We start from the raw sequence: 25,337 nt of genomic DNA on the forward strand, positions 1-25,337 counted from the left end.
GTGTGTATTCCTGGTGTTGCTCTGCTCCCGCTGTCCTCCACAGCTGGAAGTGTGATTTTCTCGGCGTCAATCTCAACAACACCACCCCCCCTCCCTCCCTGCCCCCCCCCATCCTGCACAGGAAATTGCATTTCCCACTCACTCGCCAAAAGCAGATGTGTGTGTGTGTGTGTGTGTGTTTGTGTCCATGCACATGCACATGCTCACCTGTCTGTTTCTATGCATGCATGCATTCGTGTGTGTGTGTGTGTGGGGGTGTGTGTGTGTGTGTGTGTGTGTGTGTGTGTGTGTGTGTGTGTGTGTGTGTGTGTGTGTGTGTGCGTGTGCGCGTGCGTGCCCAAATGTGTTGTGTGTGACATGAGTGGGGGGAGGGGCAGAGGGAGGTTCTGAGTAGAAACAGTGCGCCCAATGTTTCATATTACACTCCTCAGCTGGGGGAAGAAAAAAAGAGTAGAAGAAGAGGAGGAGGAGGAGGAGGAGGAGGAGGAGGAGGAGGAGGAGGAGGAGGAAACCTGGGGCTTCTTTCCTTCAGAGGCATTTAGCTGGGACTGTATGGAGGCTGCAGCCGTGGAAAATGAAGATCTCCTCTGTGGTCTTCGCTCTCCTCACTCGAGCCCTGCTTGGAGGTAAGAAATGTTTATTCTGTTTGAAGTGGATGTGGCGGTGAGAGACAAAATGTTTTCCAATTTTCTTCTGAGAAACTTTGCTGAAAATGTAAAAATGTTGATGAGATGGAGAAAAGTCGTTTTATAAAATAGGATTGTCAACTGATATTACATCACATGTCATTTGTTAGACTCTTTTATCCAAAGCGACTAACGTACATTCAGTACTGTGGACAATCCCCACAGGAGCAATTTGGGGTGAAGTGTCTCAGGGACACAACGACATGCTGACAGCAGTGGGACTCAAACTTCCCTGATTTGAAGTCTAGCACACTATCCACTGAGCCACAGCCTCCCTGACATTTCTTTACATACTTTACTAGTTTCTGCTAACATAAGTTTCAGGGTGTCGGCAAGTCTCTTTTAAAAAGCTGCTTGTGTTTGAAAATATGAGTCAATTCCAAAGTGAAAATTGGTGGTGTTCAAAGTAAATCGGAGCACTTCTATATTAATTTATGGCAATTTGAGTGAGCTTCTGTCAAAAGAGATTATTTAATTGAGCAGTTTAAGAGTTCAAAGTCAGCAAACAACGCTTTTCTGCCACTGAATTATCCTTTCATTGTTTTGTTCTGTCGCTCTTAATGAAAGACAAAACTGTAACAAATGTTTTAATTGCATACTGAGCTGTAAAACAGTAAAATGTGTGTCCCAGTGAAATGCCTATGTGTGAAGTGTGCATTGTGAAACGTTGGAAGAACAGATGTTTGATATATTGCAACACATGCAGCAGTAAAGTTCGTTCCTCAAAATTCATCCAACGTCTGTCGTCACCGGCCAAAAACAATACGGCTGTCAGCGAGACGGGAGAATACTGTTGAGCAACAATGGCCCCGTTACAGATGTGGAATGTATGGATATCAGAGATTACTTTTATTCGTAGAACAACCTTTAACTTTATTTGTTAGGCTGGTTATTGTACCTCAACTTTAATGCAAATCCTCATAGTACGATTTTTATTTTGGGAACTGTTAATTGGTCGGTACTTTGTCTGGAACTCAGCTCAAGCTTTAAATATCTATCAACTCATTTGCCAGTTGCATTAATATGTTGGGAACTTAACCCCATGATTGGACGAACAAACGTTTCTCTCAGAACCCTCCATGTTGGATACAACGTGTAATCGTAGCATGAATGAACAGATCATTATTGACCGGGACAAAAACTGAGGTGAGGCCTGTCACAATATCAGGCTATTACTACACGATTATCTTTGAAACCTGGCGTCAGTATGTGTTCGGTGTCTTTAGGCATGTTCGAGCATACTTAAATTATCTTTGAAAATGACTCAAAGCAGAGTACACAATGAAACACTAAACTATAGGAAACCAGCTATTTGTGGAGTGGAAAGACAGGAAGTACCTTGGTTGCGGATTGGCTAATGGTTACACAAGACATCAAATCGTTATGACATCACAAAGTGACCAAAATCTGATCAGCTCATTTTCAGACAGGTTTTTATAGAAATGGATCAAAAAGAGAGAGAATCTTTGTTCCTGAAACTTTCAGAGTCTCTTTACACAGAGGGGACACATGTTGATGTAGAAGAGACATGAAGAAGAGGGGACACATGTTGATGTAGAAGAGACATGGAGAAGAGGGGACACATGTTGATGTAGAAGAGACATGAAGAAGAGGGGACACATGTTGATGTAGAAGAGACATGAAGAAGAGGGGACACATGTTGATGTAGAAGAGACATGAAGAAGAGGGGACACATGTTGATGTAGAAGAGACATGAAGAAGAGGGGACACATGTTGATGTAGAAGAGACATGAAGAAGAGGGGACACATGTTGATGTAGAAGAGACATGAAGAAGAGGGGACACATGTTGATGTAGAAGAGACATGGAGAAGAGGGGACACATGTTGATGTGGAAGAGACATGGAGAAGAGGGGACACATGTTGATGTAGAAGAGACACGAAGAAGAGGGGACACATGTTGATGTAGAAGAGACATGAAGAAGAGGGGACACATGTTGATGTAGAAGAGACATGAGGAAGTGGATATTGCATAATAGGTGACCTTTAAATAACTTGTGTACGTCTTCTCCAGATTGGTGTTCGGCCATTAACGTCACCATCACCCCTTACCCCTTCACGGTGGCCCAGGAGGGTCAAAACATCACGCTCTCCTGTGTTGTGTCCCAGCGGAGACGAAACGCCGCTCTGCCGGTGGTGAAATGGACGTTCCTGCCCGCGGGCACGGACCGACCAGAGGACGAACTCCTCATCGCCCGCGTCAACATGAGGAAGGCACGCTTCTACGGGAACTACACGAAGAGCTTCACGTGGCCCAAACTGAAGCTGACGGTGGTGAAGCAGGGGAAGATCTTTGACCTGGTGATCCTGAATGTGTCCGAGGGGGATCGAGGACTCTACATGTGCCGGGTGCAGGAGTTTAAAAAGCACCAGGACCGCTGGAAGGCCTCGTCGAACTGCACCGCCGCTACTGAGCTCAGAGGTGAGGCTGAACCTATGGTTTGGAATATTTGCCAAGCAAGAGCTCTAGAGCATCACCATTCTTCACATTTGTAGAGTAACAGATAAGATGTCAAGGAAAAAATGTCTGACAGGCAAGAAGCATTGGACTTAACTTGTACAAATGAATTCTTATAGAGTTTCTTAACCCTCCTATTGTCTTCGTTCCCCCCCCCCCCCCCCCCCCCCCCCTTACTTTGGTGTTCGTGGTCAAATATGACCGGTCCTGTTTTAACTGCTATTACATTTACACACAAAAACCATTAATCATCACCAAATTTCATTTAACACCCTTTCAAACCAGTCAGCAGAGACAGCCTTCCTGTGGGAAAGTCTCCAGTCGTCAGCTTTTGGTGGTTTGGGGTATTTCAAGATGCCCTGCTGGGTGTCACTTCACAAGCTTCCTGCCACCAGCACAGCGAGAGAACAGCCGTGTTAAGACTACTGTGGTCACATGGTGTGTGTGTGTGTGTGTGTGTGTGTGTGTGTGTGTGTGTGTGTGTGTGTGTGTGTGTGTGTGTGTGTGTGTGTGTGTGTGTGTGTGTGTGTGTGTGTGTGTGTGTGTGTGTGTGTGTGTGTGTGTGTGTGTGTGTGTGTGTGTGTGTGTGTGTGTGTGTGTGTGTGTGTGTGTGTGTGTGTGTGTGTGTGTGTGTGTGTTATCTGATCCGGATGGTTACTAATTCCTTTTCTTTATGGCGGTCCGGGAACACCATGGGTGTTACAAAGTTGACTAAATCATCCAAAATGCAATGAAAGTGGTGATCAGCAATTGTATATGTTCAAATGTCTACTGAGAAGGATATCATGAAGCCTTAATGCAATTGAACGTAAAACAAAAATGTTCTGATTGATGAAAGTAGTGAATCGGTCAGATTTGACCCGAAAACAACAGGAGGGTTAAAGGTTTCATTTACCAAAAGGGTTTTTATGAAAAATGTTTTAAAAAGTGACCTTCAACTACAGTTTATAGTTTGCTCGCTTCGACTTGAATTTTATGGTTTTGCATCCGAAAAAGTTTTGGATAGAACCTCGTACTTTTTTGGTACTTCATATACAATATGTATATAATGATGACGTATTTATGTACGATTGAGCGGCTTCTTCGGGTTTCATTAGAACTGATTCAACAGAAAATCCTGAAGTACAGATATCTCTGAACTTAACATTAGTTACAACTAAACACAACTTCTAGCCATCCGTTATCAAAAATACATACAATTTAATCATTTTCTCAAAGTCCTTCAGATACTACTTGATAGCTAGTAGATTTATTCCACATCCTTTTGCCCTATTCCAGAATTGGTGAACGTGTATTTTACTATTAGGACATAGCCTGGAGGTGGAACCCATTGTTGAGTTTCTCGTGGGGTTTCCTTTCATTTCAAGTTTGAAAAGAAAGTGGAGTGAGATCAGAAATTGGGGTCTTAAGCCAAAATCCGATGGGGAACCTCTGCTCCTAATCCCTCGTTGGAAGAAGAAACCAGTAGCTGATGCCTAGTTTCTCTCAGAATGACATCACTGCGTTTGATGGTGCAGGGCGGTGACTTAACAGCTATTTCTGAAACCACAACAGATGCTCTTTTGATAATAGTAAAAACCGCAAAGAAGTTTTTGCACCGATGCCAGGCTTGTCTGCAGAGATCTTTCAACTGAGACTGCTGCTGATGAGCTCATGAAACTGTTGGAGGCTTTAGTTGAATAATCTCTAATTTAGAATACAAGAATATGAATGGAAAGAAAAGGGGCATGTGCCAACTCAGCCAATATCAGTTTAAAGCAAATTAGGCGATGTTCACAGACTTGCAGACCTAAAGAAGACCCCCAAATAATCCAAAATGGTGATAACTCTAGACTGAAAACAGCAGAGACAGTGTGTCCTTGGGTGCAGTTCTGCATCTTCAGTAGTTTCTTTTACCACATCTGGATGATCTAATCCATCTGTGTGAAGAGCTGAAGAGGCAGTGAAGAGGGTTCGCTGAGCCCCTGTCCTGCTTTTGATTTGGGACGGGAATTGTCATTGGTTAGGAGCTGGGGTTAAAAGGATCCTCCATCTCAATAAGTTGTGGCTTTGAGTTGGAGTACTTGATCTTGGAGCAGAGCAGAGCAGAGAGTGTGAGGTTTCAATGCCACCGCCGCTGACACAGGAGACGCTCACACAACGGAACGAATGACAAATCCACGGCTACCAGAAACCTACAGTTTTTCCTCTACGTCCTCGCAAAAGAATATTTGATTTGCAGTTATAATTAGGGCACATTTACCACGCAATCTGTCAAACATCAATTACAGTAAGAGCTTAGTACACAAGGGCAGCTAGTCTTCGCATTTATAGCCAGCAAGTATCACTTGGATGGCTGAAATCTAAATTGTGGCTAGCAGATCATGTTAGCTGTAGCTACCTAGCTAGCCAAATGAGCTAACGTCGCTAGTTCATAAGAGGGAAGAACGTTATCTCATACTAACTTTCTAGTGTTTCTATATAACAGTTGTTTAGCTTGTGAATGGGTTCAAACTAGACTACTGTCATCAACTTGTGGGATAAACCGTTGAGATTTAGTTGAAAGAGAGTATCAGTAATTAAAAAAAAGGTAATTTCAAATGTAGTATTTTTTGTGTCCTTCATGTTCAATCAAATATTGTTGGAAGTCATTTCCTTTAATTTTTTTATTTACGGAGCAATTTATTGTATTTTAGCGGTACACTTCGAGTAGCAGAAAGGCAATACTGAATACACGTTAATATCTGTGTATTTGTTCAAAGTAATATTGCGATATTGAACAACGTTATTGCATACGTTGAGTTGATAGAACTGGGATGTTGTCCGTTTTTAGAGGAGGACGATCTGGTTTTTGTGAATAGTGATGCTAATCTTAATCAGTTTACTCCTAACAGCTTGGAAATGTGTCACTTTCTGTTAAAAGCTTTTTTCAAGAGAGCTTTACTCACGGCCCGTCCACACAGCAGCGTTACAAAATCTTCCAACGCTTCTGCCCATTCACTTTGAATGAGGGTGACGTCACGTTGCCTCGCTTTTCGCCGAACTGCATTGTGGGGAAGCAAAGTGAAGATTTCCGGGATTTTCGGGCTTCAAAAGTTGAGCAATGTTCAACTTTTGAAGCTGAGCTGGAAGCGTCAGCCAATCAAATCCCGTTTATGCAAATCTGACAGTACAAGCGCTAGCCAATCAAACCGCGTGCAAGCTGGGAGAGCCAGACCGCAGTTCATTTCCTCATATTCCAAACCAGAAATGACGGTAGCAAATCCCCCGGTTCTTTACGACCAGAACTATTTACCGGGATACAAACCGGAGGAACCAGGCATGGAGGGAGGTGGCAGAGACAGTGGGTGAAACTGGTAGGTTTTCGCCTGTTAGGGGAGTTTATATATATTTATATATTGCTCGCATAAAAGCCCCGGGGTTTTTTGCTTTGTATGTCGGGGGCGGGATATTCATGTGATTGGTTGTTGGTCGCGTTGCTCGCTAAAAATCCCCAAGCTTTCAGACACGCCCACCTCCAAGATTTTCAAGATTTTTTAACATTGCTGTGTGGATGGGCCGTCACATTCAACGCAGAAACCTTCATGAGTTGGATGTAGGTTTAGTCAGTGCTGTGTTGCGTCAAATATCAGCAGAAAACTGCTTGATTTTCTTTGAAATTGATGCTTGAAAGTAAGAAATTCAAAACGTCATCTTTGCAACAATCTAGAGACAATTCCTTTTGTTTTTAAGTTCAATGCTGTATAACTGAGAGTTCAACAGCACTAGACGTTGCTCACCACTTTTTCCATGAAAGTGTTCCTACCGGTTTTGTGACTTTTCGGGGTGTCCGGAGCCAAGTCTGGGCCCAGAGTGTTGACATTGGCTCTGACAAAGAGTTTCCCTCCCAGAAGTAGAGCAGACCGAGTGTGGAGAGACTCAGCAGAACTGGAACAAGAGGTAGTTGTGCTGAAGGAAGGTGAAGCTGGAGTGTTTGTCTGCAGTGACAGTAGAGTGGACGCTGTCTGGCTCTTCTGAGGTCGAGGACGTGGAGAGCTATTTCCATCCGAGGAACCGCCGGCCCTTTGTGGTTTCTGAGATATTAATAAATAAAGCTACTGTGACATTTCTGAATGAATACTGCAATTATGACATGAATGGCAATACAGAGGAAAATAAAGGAAGCCCAAAATACCTCTCAACACAGGTCTTGTCATTTGGATTTCCTATTGGTTATAAATGGATTTCCTTTATAAGCTTTGGTGCTTTCAAATTGGACCAAATGCTTTATTTCTATGCACACCTATGTTTTTGTTACAGACAGACAACATCTGTACGTCACGTCTGTAAATCCCTTTCTTTTTTTATTAAATGGATAAATAAGTAATTGTGGTCGATTAAAGCTAGGACTACATTTATTTGATCTAAATTTGACTTTTCATCATCGGTTTTCCGGTAGTACAAGTTTCAAAAGTCAATTTTGCGTGACTGATAAGAAGTATAGAAGAAGCTTTTTGTGAAAGAACAACTTTTTTGGTAAGTAAGGGATGTCATATCAGGTACAGATCTGTTAATAGGTGCACTTCACTCATTATATATTGCACTTCCAAAAGTTGTGAGATATTCTGATATCTGGAGTTTAGCTCAAATGAAATGCTGTATAGTCCCCTTCTGAAAATATGCAACCTTTGTTCGATAGTTCTTTTTGTTAGAAACTTTTTACCCCCAATTTGTCGTACAGGTCATTGTCAACTCGTCCATTTAAGTCTAAATTAAAGTAATAAATTCAGGAGAAACAAAATGATCTCCAAGCTAGACTCATATATAAAATGAATAGTCAAACTCGAAGGAAAACTGCCTGAGATATGAGTGAGTTCTTAGTTGGTGTTTAGCTTAAAGGTGACATATCATGCAAAATGCACTTGTGTACGTCTTTTCTACATGAACATGTGTCCCCGGTGTTCCAGGGAACTCACCAAGTGTCAGAAAACACAACCCTCTCTATTTTCCTCCATACCCAAATCTCTTAAAAAGGGGCTTCAACGGATCTGATACAGACTGATCCAGACTTGAACACTTCTATGACGTCACAGAAGTGGCGCTACGGCTATTGGGCCAACTCCAGCAATCAGGAGGAGACAGCCACGGACATTGCCGTTGGAAAGCGCTGGAGACGCTGTAGTACATATGCCAGGCCTGTAGATGGTGCTGTTCTCACAGAATCAGCCCATGATGCAAAGACAGTGTTAAATTGAGCGAAATGAGGACTGGCTAAAATGCATGATCTGTTTGATATTTTGAAAAATAAAAAGTATAAATATGTCTTATATAGGTATGGTCCTACACTATATTATTCAAATATAGCATGATAGGTCCACTTTAAAAAATGCTGGATCCTACATTTCCCCTAATGCAACTGATTAGCATCTCTTAATAGACCATTTCTCCCATCTCTCAGCCTTCACACTCCCAGTTTGTCATGCAAGCTTTTGGGTTGCCCTACCCATATCAATTTTAATCCATTGAAATCAGGGGAAACTCAAAGCTAAAATGTTCATTTTTGTCACCCTATGAGTTCCCTAAACAAAACAATCTCCAGGGTCTAGATTGAGTAATTGTAATGGCTCCAACAACACTGGAAAACTGCACTATTTCTATCCAGCAGAGCAGCAGGCGGTGGTTTTCCCTCCCAGTATCAACACCACCGCTTGACAGCCATGATAAACATCAGCTTCAGTTGAAACCCCTGTGGGACCGTTGCTCCTGGACCCCACTTCACATGAGAAACAGCAGATCACTGGGACTTTCTGTGCACAAATGTGTGTCTTTGTGACGTCTAAGAAGTGGAATTCCTGTGGTCGGATAACATTAGGTGACCAGGTGTTTCCACAATCGCACAGAACTCCCATTACTCTACCGACTGCTGCTATAACAAACACATGCTGAGGGGTCACAGGGTTCGGCAGGGAAAGTGAGGGCAGAGTGGACTCAGCCTCCTCCTGGCATAAACAAACTGGATCGCTGGGTATTTCTTTAGCACATGTGGGCGACTGCAAGTTAACAAGAGTGCCTGGAGAGAGCAGGGAGAGGTGCACGAATTACGGATGTGGCGTGGGTTTAAGTATAGTATTGTTTTGGCAGTTTTACAAGAAGAATAAATCTGAAATATCGCCGTTCTGGGGTCACAAACATCTCGGAAGTTTTCTTTAAAGGTCCCGTGTCATGGCCACTTCTACTGATCATAAATCCATTGTTGAGGTCTACTAGAATAGATTTATATTGTTCAATTTTCCAAACTCACATTTCTCATACAGCATCTCTGTATAGTATGTGTATTCACTCTCTGTCCTGAACGGCTTGTTGGAGCTCCTGCCCCCCCTCCCCCTCCCTCCCTGTGAGCCCAGTCGCCGTCTGCGAGACAGCGAAACCCAGCCCGAAACCAGCCCGAACACACACGCACCCGCAGCCTGGCTGGGAGTTTGTGTGTGTGCTCAGGCTGAGTTCCGCGGTGTCTCGCCGACCCCACACCAGTGAGCCGGCTCACACTGTCCTGCTCATCGCAGCAGCTAGCCTCGCAACGTCCCGCCGAGTGTGTGTGTGTGAGGAAGTCCGCGGATTGGTCCAAACGTAACGGCTCCGCGGACGTAACGTCACTATACCCGAAATACGTCACTGTACCCAGGAAGTAAACAATGGAAAAAGAGAAATGTCCAACGAGGCGTTCTGGGGCAGCATAGACAGGTCTTCTCTGTGTTAGAGTTTTACTCGCTACAGGGTGTACTTTGAGGGTTAGTGACTCTGCAGACCGTTTACATGCAGAAAAACCTTCATAACACACAAGGGGACGGGTGATAACCAGAAAAGCATGACATGGGATCTTTAAAAGCCAACAAAAATAGGTCTATGTAGATTGCCATTATAGTGACATATTGAGCAAATGTTGGAAGTAATTTCCTTTCATTTTTTGTATTGAACGAGCATTTTGTTATATTTTAGAGCTGTACTGAGAGCAGCAGAAAAAAGCAGAACTGAATACACGTTCATATCTGTTTATTTAGTCCAAGTAATATTACAATATTCAACGTTATAGCATAATGAATAGTACTTGGATGGATCGGCAGCTTTACAATGAAATAGGAATCTGAAATATTGCTGTTTTTTTGGGGTCACAAACATCTCTGGAGTAATTGTTTAAAATCCAACGTTAATAGACGTATGTAAATTGCCATTAGAGTGACATATTGAGTATTTGTAATTATATATGCTACTTATAAAGTAGTTTATTAGCATCTTTTCAAGAAAATAACTAAAAATATTGCCGTTTTTGGGGTCACAAACATCTCTGTAGTTTTTTTTAAAAGCCAACAAACTAGGCCTATGTACATCGCCATTATAGGGAACATTCTTTTACCAATATATGCTAATTCTACGAAGAAAAGGAAGCAACAGGAAGTTAAAGGGTGAACCATTCAAAGCTTTGTAAAGACACAAAACATCCCGTCATTTATAATACAGTAAATTAGAGGCGAGACAGACACAGAGGATCATTATTCACTCCAGAACATTTCTGTGTATTCATGTTTACAGTGTTGGGTTTGTTGAGCCACAAATCTGAAACTCAGTCTCTGTGGATCTGATGAACAAAAAGATGTGTGTGTGAATGTTTCCACTGCAGTAGCTTTTTAAAAAGAAGCCATTCTCTAGATGAGACACACAGAACACCAGATTCATCCCGTTTCTGATTATTCCAAGATGTACAGCTGCCTCACTGACAGAGCAGAGCAGAACCGGGACCAAAACACCACATAAACGTCACGGATGTTATCGGGAGTTACGCTGTGAATAATTGACTCTGGAGGGAGGGCGGGGTTTTTAAATTAAATCATCTGTCATTTCAAACAACTAGGAGAAAGTCTGACTCCAACCTAAGTGACTGTGCCGGGAGAGAGGCTTTTAAGATAAGATAAGCGGAGGCGTGTGGCGCAGTGGGTTGTGCGTTGGTGTTGCGCGTTGGGGTTCAAACCCCCGTTGTGTCCCTGAGACACTTCACCCCAAATTGCTCCTGTGGGTATTGCCCACAGTATTGAGTATGTAAGTCGCTTTGGATAAAAGTGTCTATTGATTCCAATTTGTGACATGTTTGTGTTGCAGCAGCATAAAAAGACATGGCATTGTACAATAAAAATGTAAAGATAAACAAGAAACTAGAAAATATACATGTTGAGTTTCCACAGATACTCCGATGAACGCCATATTTGCAACATTCACGCTCCGAGTTTACAATCACCTTTTATTCGCTAAAAAATCACTTTGGCCAATTCTGTTGCGAACGATACATCAAATGTACCTCCACAGCCATTACTCTGAAATATTTTTGACCACTTTAAATGTCTTATTTGTAAAATAGCAAATTTGTTTATATACTGCAACAGGAAATCAATCTCCAAAGGAAGTGATTTGAAGATTCTGGCTACTTCTTGTAGATTTGTACACTAGTTTTTAGAGTTTATGCTTTAGTTTTGTACACAACAACTGTCCAGGGAGGATCCACTTAATCGCTGCTACTTTGTAGATTCAATCAGCAGAAACTCCTCCAGTCAGCAGAGACAGTCTTCCTGTGGGAAAGTCTCCAGTCGTCAGCTTCTGGTGGTTTGGGGTATTTCAAGATGCCCTGCTGGGTGTCACTTCACAAGCTTCCTGCCACCAGCACAGCGAGAGAACAGCCGTGTTAAGACTACTGTGTGTGTGTGTGTGTGTGTGTGTGTGTGTGTGTGTGTGTGTGTGTGTGTGTGTGTGTGTGTGTGTGTGTGTGTGTGTGTGTGTGTGTGTGTGTGTGTGTGTGATCAGGCTGTCTCTCTATGTATCCCTACGCCCAGAAGGAAAGCTACTGTGAACAGACATTGGCATGTGTGTGTGTGTGTGTGTGTGTGTGTGTGTGTGTGTGTGTGTGTGTGTGTGTGTGTGTGTGTGTGTGTGTGTGTGTGTGTGTGTGTGTGTGTGTGTGTGTGTGTGTGTGTGTGTGTGTGTGTGTGTGTGTGTGTGTGTGTGTGTGTGTGTGTGTGTGTGTGTGTGTGTGTGAGAGATTCAGGGAAACACATTTTCTCAGACACTTTGGACACGAGAAGCACATAACTGGGATTCTCATACGCAGATTAAAGCTGCGTTCACATGCCTTTGATTCCCCACCGGTGATAAAATTATGTTTTTGTGGTGTCGCAGTTATTTGCTTCAAGCTGAGATTTACATGACGACATGTAAGATATGATGACACTGAAAAGACATCCATTTAAAAATACTAAAAACCATGAATCAAGCGATTTGATCACTCAAAGTCTCACTACATTTTTGGCGGATTTCAAGTTTTACGAAATGTGATTACCTAGCATTACTTTATACCACCTTTTGTGTGATTCAGGATTTAATTTGACAGAAGCAAAGGATAGAGTTTCTAGAATAAAAATCGTAACGTGTATTTTTGAGTTTTTTTTCCACTGAAGATGTTATGGAAGCAGAAACGGGTAACATCTTATGCATGAAAAACAATGTTTTTTAAGTCATGGAAACATCCCGAGTTTGAATCCTGGGCCATTTGTTTTAGTTAAATTTATTTTGTCACCAATGTCATTTGCTAATTAGATAGCTTTGACTCCGAATTCAACAATCTGAATGATCTCAATGTTTTTGTTGTTGATGTCACAAAAAGAATAAATTCTGAGGTGGTACAAAATTGCCTCGTTAGTCATGAGGAGGGAAGAAGAATAAGTGAGACCGCCATGCATCGCTGGATGTGAGGAGAAGGTTTACTAAGATGCATAACTCAAAAACTAACTGCGTTATTTCACCCTCCAAATGAAGTCCCTTGGACAGGGATTCAGAGACGCAGGGAGGAGGCTACAATTAGCTTTATTTAAACTCCAGCCGGTGTGTAATCAGGCGACAGGGAGGCCACAGTGATGACTATGGACCTAACATACTTATCTTCTCTTTCTCCATGTAGTGCATGTCCTACCGGCCACCAAAGCCAAAGAAAGCCTGTGGAGCTTGTTTGAAGGTAAGCCGTCATTTTGTATGTGTGTGTGTGGATGTTTGTGGTGGACATGCACTGTATGGTCCTTGGCATGCAGACATATTCCAACCCAAAGGACAAAGTAGACTGTCTTGAAATAGCTCAGCAAAACATGTCCTTGTGATTTCCCTTCAGACCTTTCGTAAAGTGACATCAGGCTGATGTGTGTGTACATGTTTTTGTGTTTCAGATGTGTACCTGTGTGCAGTGCTGATCTGCTCAGTTGGTTTGCTGTGTATGTGCATGTTCACGGTGACAGTAACATGTCAGTACATACAGAGGAAGCAGAGGTTAAAAGGTTAGCAGCAACATCAAGTTTACTCCTGGACCGACAACTGTTCCCATGGCCCCATAACTCGAAAAGTATCTAATTGGATCAATCGTCCATTTGTATAATAGCCCACAAAGAAACTAACGGCCATTGCTCCAAAAAATGCTCATTCTCTTTTCAACAAACAGTAGGACAAGGTTAATTATTATGAAGAATGATGTGTGGACCAATCGGATGTTTGTTTTGATGGATTACGGGCCATTGGACAAATGCTCTTTTTGCCTCGTCCATTGGGAAACAAATTTAAACTTTTGGAGTTTGGGAAAATGTGCCATCGGAATAATAAGTACCGTAATTTTCGGACTATAAGCCGCGCCTTTTTTCCCATTTTTCGACCCTGCGGTTTATATAACGGTGCGGCTAATCTATGGATTGTTACAGCTAACGGCCACTAGGGGACCTCCTAAATCTATGGGTTTTACAGGTTACAGTCCACCACCTTTAACTCTATGGGCTCTATGGCCGGTCCGCGCCCCCCACCTTTAAGCGGCGGGCTCCAGCAGGAAAAGCTGGAGGCCGGAAAAGAGTGAGACAGGTAGCGCGCAAAAGTAAAAGTGGAACCGAGAGTGGTACGAGAGACAGAACGAGAGCAAGACAGACAGACATTACGAGAGCGAGACAGTTTGTCTCCGTACCACTGGTTGAAAACCGCTGCTGTAGATCACTGCCGGTACGTGCGCTGGGAGCGCACCGTTTAAGTTTGAAAGTTGAAAAGTGTGTGTGTCTGAAACGCTATGTGATACAGTACAGTTTACACAGCACATGTTCTGTAGCTACTATTGCACTAAATGCTAACACTTGAATACGTTATGCAAATATGCAACTTGTTTGTTGAAATGTTAATAAATGGGAGCTTCCTCAAACAGCCATCTCTTTCCCGACAATCCCCTCTGTGCACGAACCCTTACATATGGTAATGAAACATTAAAACACCTGTGGCTTATAGTCCAGTGCGGCTTATATATGTACACATCATTCAATTTAGCTGCTGCGGCTTATAGTCCGAAAATTACGGTACTGACTTTTTCTGATGTCTCCATTTCACTTTCTGTTTCTATATCATTTCCTTTGTCTGTATCTTCATTCCTTTACACACCTCTCTTGTTTCTTTCGATGCATTTTGCTAGTTCAGTCTATATTTTGTAAATGACATGTGTTGTGTTTTTATATCTGCAGATAATTACCTCTTGGTCAAAAGCTCTCAGAACAGGTAAGATGTCCTCACACATAGAAGTATACAGACGCTCAAATGTTCTTATTGACACTTAACTTCTTGTATTCTGGTCTCACTACAGCTCAGGAGAGACCGTCACCAGCATGCTCAACATGTCTCCTGCTCTGCCTAAGAAAGAGAGGAGGTACAGAAAGAAGAGGAGCAGAGACTACCAAGAGGAGATACCTCCAGAGATACCAGCAAAAGGTAAATAAGAGTCGATCAATGTTGTCAGTGAGGAACAGAGAAGTACACACATCCTTTACTCAAGTAGAAGTACAGATACTCGTGTTTAAAAATACTCTGGTGAAAGTAGAAGTACTGACTAAACTTCTTTACTCAAGTCAAAGTAAAGAGGCTTTGAAATGTACTTCAGTAAAAAGTACCCATAACTAGCAGCTGTTTTAAAGAGTACCTGACCTCCCTTTATATTAATAGAACAATAATGTCATTGTTAGCTAATGAATGTTTCCATGGTGACCAACGGCAACATGACAACGTTTTCATTGGTCCCTCTTCTTTAGAGAAGACCAGGAAATGATGGATACACGGATCGTGTTCAAATCAATAGGCACGCAATGACTCTAAATAATAATGATCACGCCACCAAACACACATTCAGACTAAAGGAACCAGCCTGTTTGGAAAATGTGAGAAGTAGAAAGTACAGGTATTTGTGTTCAACATGTGAGAAGTAGAAAGTACAGGTATTTGAGTTCAACATGTAAGAAGTAGAAAGTACAGGTATTTGAGTTCAACATGTAAGAAGTAGAAAGTACAGGTATTTGAGTTCAACATGTGAGAAGTAGAAAGTACAGGTATTTGAGTTCAACATGTAAGAAGTAGAAAGTACAGGTATTTGAGTTCAACATGTAAGAAGTAGAAAGTACAGGTATTTGTGTTCAACATGTGAGAAGTAGAAAGTACAGGTATTTGAGTTCAACATGTAAGAAGTAGAAAGTACAGGTATTTGAGTTCAACATGTAAGAAGTAGAAAGTACAGGTATTTGAGTTCAATATGTAAGAAGTAGAAAGTACAGGTATTTGAGTTCAATATGTAAGAAGTAGAAAGTACAGGTATTTGAGTTCAACATGGAAGAAGTAGAAAGTACAGGTATTTGAGTTCAACATGTAAGAAGTAGAAAGTACAGGTATTTGTGTTCAACATGTAAGAAGTAGAAAGTACAGGTATTTGAGTTCAACATGTAAGAAGTAGAAAGTACAGGTATTTGTGTTCAACATGTAAGAAGTAGAAAGTACAGGTATTTGAGTTCAACATGTAAGAAGTAGAAAGTACAGGTATTTGAGTTCAACATGTGAGAAGTAGAAAGTACAGGTATTTGAGTTCAATATGTAAGAAGTAGAAAGTACAGGTATTTGTGTTCAATATGTAAGAAGTAGAAAGTACAGGTATTTGAGTTCAATATGTAAGAAGTAGAAAGTACAGGTATTTGTGTTCAACATGTAAGAAGTAGAAAGTACAGGTATTTGAGTTCAACATGTAAGAAGTAGAAAGTACAGGTATTTGAGTTCAACATGTGAGAAGTAGAAAGTACAGGTATTTGTGTTCAACATGTAAGAAGTAGAAAGTACAGGTATTTGAGTTCAACATGTAAGAAGTAGAAAGTACAGGTATTTGAGTTCAACATGTAAGAAGTAGAAAGTACAGGTATTTGAGTTCAAAATGTAAGAAGTAGAAAGTACAGGTATTTGTGTTCAAAATGTAAGAAGTAAAAGTAAAAAGTCGCCAGAAAAATAAGTAGTGGAGTAAAGTACTGATACCAGAAAAATGTACTTAAGTACAGTAACAAAGTATTTGTACTCCACTACTTCCCACCTCTGCTGAGGAACACCAGCAGAAAAGCATGAGTCCAAATTGAGGTGTTGTTCTGCTTTGCTTTCTAAACACGAATACATTCAGGCGTTTGAGGTCAACATCCGCCCCGGATGTTGACCTCAAACGCCTGACACTTATAAACTCCCGAGTTATGGAGCACCATGGGGAATGTAATAAATCATTTTTATCCACCCAAGTCAAAAACCTTTCGGGAGTTATTTCGAATTCAGTACCATCTTCATGATTGTCGTGATATGGTAGAGTTTCCAAATTCCTAAATTCCCTACTGGTGAAGGGCAGACGTTTATTTTTGCTGTTATTTGCCACTTCTGCTCCTTTTGATCCAATAACTATCTGTTTGAAACACTTCGAAGTGTGCGGTTATGAATGGGGGTCTGGTTCTTGTTTCACACATAAATATGATGGGAGGTCTGGTTATAGTTCGACACATAAATATATACAATAAATCTTCAGACCCCTGCGAAACCACTGAATTTTGTTTTGTCCCTGCAGCTCCCATTGGAGACAAAACACGGAAACCCAAACTTTTAAAACCACAACCAAGAAAAGTAGTCCTGGTGAGTTCTGCATGCCACTTTTATATGTGTTAAAGGAATCTACCAAGTACTTATGTCTGCATGTTTTAACCTACTGTATATGGGAGGCTTATATCACTTCGGATAAATTATTTTGAATAGTTCATGAATGCATTGCTTAAAACCTACCGTACCAAGCAAGGCATTGTTATTGTTCCACATTGAATGGATAGCAACTAGAATGTGCCTGTAATCAAAAGTACCAGAAAGTGTCATAAAATGTGCCACATACCCGAGGTTTAATTTGGTTTAAATTGTCACTTGAATAAAGTGGCAGCTTGGTATTTTAACGGCAATAGAAGATTGACCTAAACCCAAGACTCTTGTTCGGTGGCCATCAGCTAGAATGTTACGAACCCAAACCTATAAAGCTTTGGGAAACCAAAAAGAGTAGAAACATTTAACTGTTTGGAGTCTCCGCTTGCTAACTTGAGTTTTAAAAGATGTTCTGTGTGTACTCATGTTCTGTTCAAGATGAATGTTAAGAGTTCGACATCCATGCTTATTTTCTAACCACAAATACCACTTCCTTTCCCTCTGCCCCTTCTCCTCCATTATTATTTCTCCTCTGTTGCTTTTCCCTCCACCTCCAGCCGAAGATAGTGGAGGAGAATCTGACCTACGCTGAGCTGGATCTCGTGAAACCAATTCCTGAACCCAAGGCGTCGTGTGGCGGCACTGTTTACGCTCAGATCCTGTTTGGGGAGCAGCAGCTATGAGACGAACACACACACCACTACTAACTGTGCCTTATGTAAAAAGCATTGTCTATTTATAGTCTGTATTATTTTGTATTCAAACGGTTTTTGAACGTCAAAATGTGTCATGTGTCAAAATGATGACGTAATGTGTACATAGGATTTTATATGTTCTTGCTTTTCTGATTCAAAGGGACATTTTTTGCACCAATGTTTGAACTCTGCGTTGCTTAAACTAGGAACACAATATTTTTTAAATGTGCACAGATTTAGACCAGATTTGTCCATCGTGGACGATACTCAAATGTGAACAGATTAAATATTGACTTGTTGATTTAGCGGGCAGCATACTGATTGATTGTGTAGTATGTGAGCATGTGATCATCAACACCACCGTTGTTTTGACATTTCTTAGTTGGCTACACTCACCTTTTAATTGAATTGTGGGGAAACCATCTTCTAATGAAAGAGAGTAGATTCAAGATATCTCATATTGTTAAGGAGGTCTATTTCTAAAATGTGATGTTTTTTTGTGTTTCTGTGAGTCAGCCTGCAGTTCATAAAGACCACGTCTCCACAGAGTTGATATTTAAATAGCTATTAGCCCACCGACCTCACCCAGAGTCAAGTACGCGAGACCAAGCTCTTTCATCTGGTGCCAACATCAACTAAACAGGCCGTTAGCGAGAGCGTTCACATCCGAGGGTGGAGTCACGTCCAGGCTCGATATCCATTTAGACTTACTCCTAAAAAAGGCTCATACTATACATTCAATTTGTTTCAAACTATGCGGCACCTGATCTACAAACAGGGACACTTTACAAACTGTGTCTGGACTATTTCACGTTAATGTCTACTTCAAATTTAAAGCTGATTTCGTTGTTTGAGATAAGATTTCATATCGGCTGCGTTCTCTCATACGATCTCCTCTCTTCCTCACTCTCCGTGAGTCTGAGTGTGAAAGTGCTTAGTGCTTCTTTTTCCATTGAATGATCCTTTGGATTCAGGCATGGAAAAGCAAAGGAGAGCTTTTTCGTCACTGAACTTGAAACCCAGACGTAAAGGCACCCTCCCTTCCCCCAAGGCCTCCACTATCTCATGTGGAATAATCCATGCATGAAGCCCTCCGCAGATATGAATCTCACTTTTCGCTGCATGACATCGGAAGTCCACCCTTTACGTCAAACTTTAGCTAAACTAGCTACTTATCTGATAACCAATATTTAGAGTAGTCAGTCACCAACTAAAATGATTTGTCTCTTCAGTAAAAGATTTAAAAATCAACTTATATGTGGTATTTTAAGTCATAGCTGGGGATTGTTTGATGGCCCATTATTCCGAAATTACCAAAAACCGTCCCCACAATAGCGCCGTCATGATCCGCCCTACTCTGGCTCTGATTGGCTGTTTCTTGTTGTCTTAGTTGGTTGGATATATTTCGGATCAATGGCCGGAATAACAGGCAGTAGGTCAAATGGAAATTGGACATTTAAAAAATTGTTATGGGCCATTCGAACAACTGCCTGGCACCAGGTAGCTAACAGCTGACATGTATTGATTGGAATAATCCATGCGGATGAAGCCCTCCGCAGATATAACTCTCACTTTTCGCTGCATGCCATCGGAAGTCCAGCCTTTACGTCAAACTTTAGCTAAACCAGCTTCTTATCTGATAACCAATATTTAGAGTATTTAGTCACCAAGTAAATGTATTTGATTCTTCTGGTAAACATTTAAAAATGGATCTACATGTGGTATTTTTTTAATATATTTAAACTATGTTAACTATGTCCCCTAGCTGGGGATTGTAGCGATGGCCAATTTGTCCGAATTCAAAATAATCCAAAAAACGCAGACGCAAACATGACTCTGGCTCTGATTGACTTTAGCTTGTCGTCTTTGTTGGTTGGATGGATTTCTGAACACTGGCCATTTCGTTTTTTCGGTATAACGGGCTGTATGACAACTTTTTTTTGTAATACTTGGAGGATGGGCCGTAAGAACAATCGCATGGCACCAGGTAGCTAACAGCTGACATGTATTGATTTAGTAAAAAAGTCAGTATACCATCACGAAAAGACAGCTGTCTATGTCTTTGGAAATGTCAAGTAAGTTGAGTTGTGGTTCTCTCAATCAGTAGTAGGACAAAAGCCTACTTCCAACATGGCTGCCAACCAGTGGACACCAACAAATACAGATGTCTAACTATTACCGCAAATGTTTAAATGTATTGTTCACTTTGTATACATTACAAACCACTATCAATGTCCCTTTTACACCATTCCAATTTTCTATTGTTCTCTTATGCCTATTTTCAGTTGCACAGTTTGTTTTATTCGTATATATAAATGACTGAAAGTGACTTTTCAGTGGCGGGCAGAAGTGTCTTAAAATGCCCTTAGACTGTGAAATGTAAAGTTTCTTCCAGACCACATTGTCCTTAATGGGAGTCCACTAACGAGAACCATGTGTGTGAATTTCGCCTCTCCTTCTCCCTCTCTCCTTTCCCTCTCCCTGCCCACACTGACCTCTGCATTCACTAACTCCCCACTTTGTTTTGTACATTTCGTCTGTATCAGTAAGTGAAATAAATATAAAAATGGACGTGAGCAGTTTGCTGCCAGAGAGGTGTTTTTAACGATGCGTTTTAGCATGTGCAAATGATTTAACATCGGAAAAATGTGACTGCTTTTCTCTGTAAAAAAAATGTTCTACTTACAATTTGTGATATTCTCCGTCTGGTCACGTCATCTGGCTTTGTAAAATGTGATTTAACAGACAAGTTGATCCCCTTCATCTCTATAGGCTTAAAACCTGCAGGACAGCTGTCTCTGCTCTCATTGAAAAAAGGTTTGTTTTTTAAGTGATATGGCTAGGTCCCTTCTTCTACCATGCTCTATTAACTCGTTAAATATGTATGCTCTTAGTTCAACAAGTATATTTTTATTTTACAGATCTAATGTAATGAGTAGCACTTCCTGACTGAACTTTACAACAAGAAATTAAAACGCTTCTCACGTACTAAAATGCATTTACTGTAACTCGCGATATGTATTGTGTTATCAAACCTCAGTTATCTTTCACTCCATAGACTTTCAGAGGAGACATGAGGGGCGTCAGCTCGTCCTGTGGTGGTGGAGGCGCTGTAATGAGAGAGGGGGACATTTAAACGTTGGGTTTAGTTTTCCTCCGACCTCCAAATTATTTTGGAAAGGAAAAAGAGAGAGGAAGCCCACTGTGTGCGTGGGACAAAAGGAACCCCAACGGTCTTATACAAATGTTTCACCCACAAAGAAAACACACCGTTGACACAAAGGCTCAGGTCAGTCGTTGACTTTGTTTGGAGGGAAGTGGTTTAATATTAAGAAAATATGATCAGTAAGGTAAATAAAACGACGCTTAAGTAGGTGGGATTTTTGGAAAGGAATGAAAAGGACGAAAGGAGAGATGAAAGGCAATACACTACAGGAAAAAGCATCATTTAAAAAAGGCATTCTGCTTCGACAACATGTATTCTTTCAGGCTTTCGGTGGGAAAACATGCAAAATAGAAAACGTTTATTTGACTAATATGTTCGAATTGTCTCTTGATTTCTCCCCAAATCACCACAATGTTCCAATTTCGCAAAATGTTATTTATGTGAAAATGATTGTCTTAATAATGAACTGGGGAAGTTTCATAGTGATCTATTTAGTTTGTTCCCCTAATCCCCTGTTGTTAATCTCCCTAGAAATTGAGAAAAGGGTTTAAATAAATCCCATGTTTGGAGAAAGACTTGTAGAATAAACCGACTGTTGGTTTCCTGTCTGAAAGCAATTCATCAGGCATTGCAGACGCTCCCTTAAAAAGACCTGATGTCACCAGCGACACATCCAAACCTATTGTTAAAGCTTGCGTGTGTCTGCGCTTGTTGTGTTTCATGCATGCCATCGTCTCAATCCATAGAAATACATTGCATAGCAAACACACAGTCTACAACCAATGTCCTGTGTGGTTACAGTAATGCATGGCTACACTGGCCTGGAGGCAAACAAAACAAAAAGAATAATGAAAGAGTTCAGCGAGTGGAAATCACAGGAAGTAGGAATTAAATTAAGGCTAGGATCTATGTCCTGTAAGAATCTGGATCTGGTGTCCAGTGTTGTGCGGTCAAGTCCGCGAGAACCTCTTCCCCCTTCGTCCTCTCTGTAAATATACAGCTCTCTACTCTTAGGCAGAGATGGCAAGTACACACATCCTTTACTCAAGTAGAAGTACAGATACTCGTGTTTAAAAATACTCTGGTAGAAGTAGAAGTACTGACTAAACTTCTTTACTCAAGTCAAAGTAAAGAGGCTTTGAAATGTACTTCAGTAAAAAGTACCCATAACTAGCAGCTGTTTTAAAGAGTACCTGACCTCCCTTTATATTAATAGAACAATAATGTCATTGTTAGCTAATGAATGTTTCCATGGTGACCAACGGCAACATGACAACGTTTCCATTGGTCCCTCTTCTTTAGAGAAGACCAGGAAATGATGGATACACGGATCGTGTTCAAATCAATAGGCACGCAATTAATCTAAATAATAATGATCACGCCACCAAACACACATTCAAACTAAAGGAACCAGCCTGTTTGGAAAATGAGAGAAGTAGAAAGTACAGGTATTTGAGTTCAACATGTAAGAAGTAGAAAATACAGGTATTTGAGTTCAACATGTGAGAAGTAGAAAGTACAGGTATTTGAGTTCAACAGGTAAGAAGTAGAAAGTACAGGTATTTGGGTTCAACATGTAAGAAGTAGAAAGTACAGGTATTTGAGTTCAACATGTAAGAAGTAGAAAGTACAGGTATTTGAGTTCAACATGTAAGAAGTAGAAAGTACAGGTATTTGAGTTCAACATGTAAGAAGTAGAAAGTACAGGTATTTGTGTTCAACATGTGAGAAGTAGAAAGTACAGGTATTTGAGTTCAACATGTAAGAAGTAGAAAGTACAGGTATTTGAGTTCAACATGTGAGAAGTAGAAAGTACAGGTATTTGGGTTCAACATGTGAGAAGTAGAAAGTACAGGTATTTGTGTTCAACATGTAAGAAGTAGAAAGTACAGGTATTTGGGTTCAACATGTGAGAAGTAGAAAGTACAGGTATTTGGGTTCAACATGTGAGAAGTAGAAAGTACAGGTATTTGTGTTCAACATGTAAGAAGTAGAAAGTACAGGTATTTGTGTTCAACATGTAAGAAGTAGAAAGTACAGGTATTTGGGTTCAACATGTAAGAAGTAGAAAGTACAGGTATTTGGGTTCAACATGTGAGAAGTAGAAAGTTCAGGTATTTGAGTTCAACATGTAAGAAGTAGAAAGTTCAGGTATTTGTGTTCAACATGTAAGAAGCCAAAGTCAAAAGTGGTCAGAAACATAAGTAGTGGAGTAAAGTACTGATACCAGAAAAATTTACTTAAGTACAGTAACAAAGTATTTGTACTCCACTACCTCCCAACTCTGCTCTTAGGTCACCAAACCAAAGAGTCTTCAACCCTCTTGGATATCACCCATGAGCCTCCGAAGCAGAAAAGAAATGGACAACTAACAATGACAAACACAAAAAGTATCGGACTAAATTGGTGTCTAAAAAGGACATTTTCCATCAAGACAATTCGTTTTAAATAGTGTCTTCGGTCATACATTTAAAAAAGAAAAAAACGTGTTATGTTTTTAGAGGAAGTAAAGAATATTCCACAGCTGTTTACTTGCAGTGTCCCACTTTTCCAGGTCAACTAAACCGTTTAAATCTAAATCTTTACATTTTTTTAACTCAAAAATAGTGGTGGAGTTCTTTAGCTCCAACAGCTTTTCCACATTAGTCTCAGCCTTGGATTTGTTTGACAGACACACGGTAACTGATGAGGCTTTTCTCTACAGGATGTATTAGTGTGCAGCAGGAGCGACCGTCACCTCTCGCTGCTATGATTCACTGTGTTGTAGTTGTGTGGCCCAGCAGGACTAATGAGAGACAGCCTGTATCAGTTTGGTAAGATCACCAGCTGGCTGCCTTCCAGCCATTTAGGATCCCCAACATGATGACCATATACTACAATAGCTTTTAAGATCGTTAACAGTGAGTGAGGACGGTGATGTGCGTGCCAAGTTGTAAATGATTAAGTCAGGATGAAGTTTCCCCGTTACAATGGATTGGGACGTTTTGCTTTTAAGTGTGACTGTAAGACAAAATGTATTGAGCTTTTCTTAAAGGTGTTCTTACTTTTATGTATCAAAAGAATCACTGTGACGTCAATCAATCCATCAGTGTTTATTTATATAGCCCAATATCACACACGTTACATTCGTCTCAGTGGACTTCACAGTTTGTACAGAATATCAGTATGGCAATACAACACCCTCTGTCCTTAGACCCTCTGTCCTCAGACCCTCTGTCCTCAGACCCTCACATCGTACAAAGAAACACTTCCAGAGAAACCCCACAGTTTAAAAGGGAACATGGGAGAAACCTCAGGGAGAGCAACAGAGGAGGGATCCCTCTCCCAGGACGGACAGACGTGCAATAGATGCCGTGTGGAAATCAAAGAGATAATACATTTACAACATAGGTAGACCAAATGTTTGGAAATGCATGTGTGTATAATAGGAAGATGAATCCACGAGGATATCCATCCAGGACTTATGATCCAGGACCACAGCCACGACTCAAGATCCAGGGCTCGCGATCCAGGACACAGGACCACAGCAACACGATCAGCCACGACTCCGGATCCCGGCGTATATAGACACCAAGTTACTCTTCGGTTTTCTGGATTACCGTTTTTAGGCCTATATTTTGGTATTTTGGCTGTAGCTATCTTGGTTATTTGTATCAAGAAGTATCCATATTTGGTGACAAAAAGTGGAGCTTACGCAAAGAAAAGCTAGATAGCTTAGCTTAGTTAGTTAGTACTCATCCGTAATTAATGTTAATTGTGATATTATGCTTATTTTAGCTTGTTAAAAACAGGCTTGCAGAAAAAGTTAACAGACAACTTCTTAGTGTCTTTTAGTAAACCCTGAGTTCTAAGGATTTCATTCATTGCAAACGACCCTATGGCGAAATGACAATAAAGAACCTTAAAATTGAAATGTTGGACCATGTACTCACAATGTGTCTGCTATGTGGGTGTATAGTAGATGCTAAAGACTGGTAATTATTAGGTTAATAGAAATGTGTTTTTACTTATCATACAGTTTTCTGAATGAATTTCCTCTGGCGAGTGGAAACGATTAAGAGTACTCATGAGTAATGACTTATGTCTTATAATGAACTCAAATACACAGACTCATCCTGACCCGGTAATTAAACATATGAAATGCAATCAACGACCACACAAACCGCCCAAAAACACTTTCTCATTTGCCTGGTGAATGTCCTGTCAAGACCATGTTAAACTTCTCTGAATGAAACGTGGACAAACATTGACAGAAAGGAAAAGAGCTCTTTGAACT

General features: G+C 40.9%; 1 protein-coding gene across 2 annotated transcripts; it reads left to right on the forward strand.

Annotated features, from left to right (window-relative positions):
• The first annotated feature begins 502 nt into the window (after positions 1-502).
• Positions 503-20,471, forward strand: vstm4b (V-set and transmembrane domain containing 4b). Of its 2 annotated transcripts, XM_079660571.1 has the most exons (8): positions 503-626; positions 2,720-3,127; positions 13,119-13,172; positions 13,378-13,485; positions 14,695-14,728; positions 14,814-14,938; positions 17,082-17,146; positions 17,758-20,471. In XM_079660571.1, the coding sequence occupies exons 1-8, from the start codon at positions 575-577 to the stop codon at positions 17,881-17,883; spliced, it is 972 nt and encodes a 323-aa protein (XP_079516697.1). In that variant the 5' UTR covers positions 503-574; the 3' UTR covers positions 17,884-20,471. The 2 variants fall into 2 exon arrangements, with proteins under 2 accessions (XP_079516697.1, XP_079516698.1); XM_079660572.1 differs by lacking the exon at positions 13,378-13,485.
• Positions 20,472-25,337: the final 4,866 nt, after the last annotated feature.

Source organism: Notothenia rossii (genome assembly GCF_949606895.1).
Source record: "Notothenia rossii genome assembly, chromosome: 11".
In the NCBI taxonomy this organism is placed as follows: Eukaryota; Metazoa; Chordata; class Actinopteri; order Perciformes; family Nototheniidae; genus Notothenia; species Notothenia rossii.

Excerpts from the sequence above, each read along its gene's own strand:
- vstm4b (XM_079660571.1), top strand. The coding sequence starts at position 575 with ATGAAGATCTCCTCTGTGGTCTTCGCTCTCCTCACTCGAGCCCTGCTT. Across the intron at positions 627-2,719 it reads CACTCGAGCCCTGCTTGGAG|ATTGGTGTTCGGCCATTAAC; the intron begins GTAAGAAATGTT and ends CGTCTTCTCCAG. Across the intron at positions 13,486-14,694 it reads GAGGAAGCAGAGGTTAAAAG|ATAATTACCTCTTGGTCAAA; the intron begins GTTAGCAGCAAC and ends TTATATCTGCAG.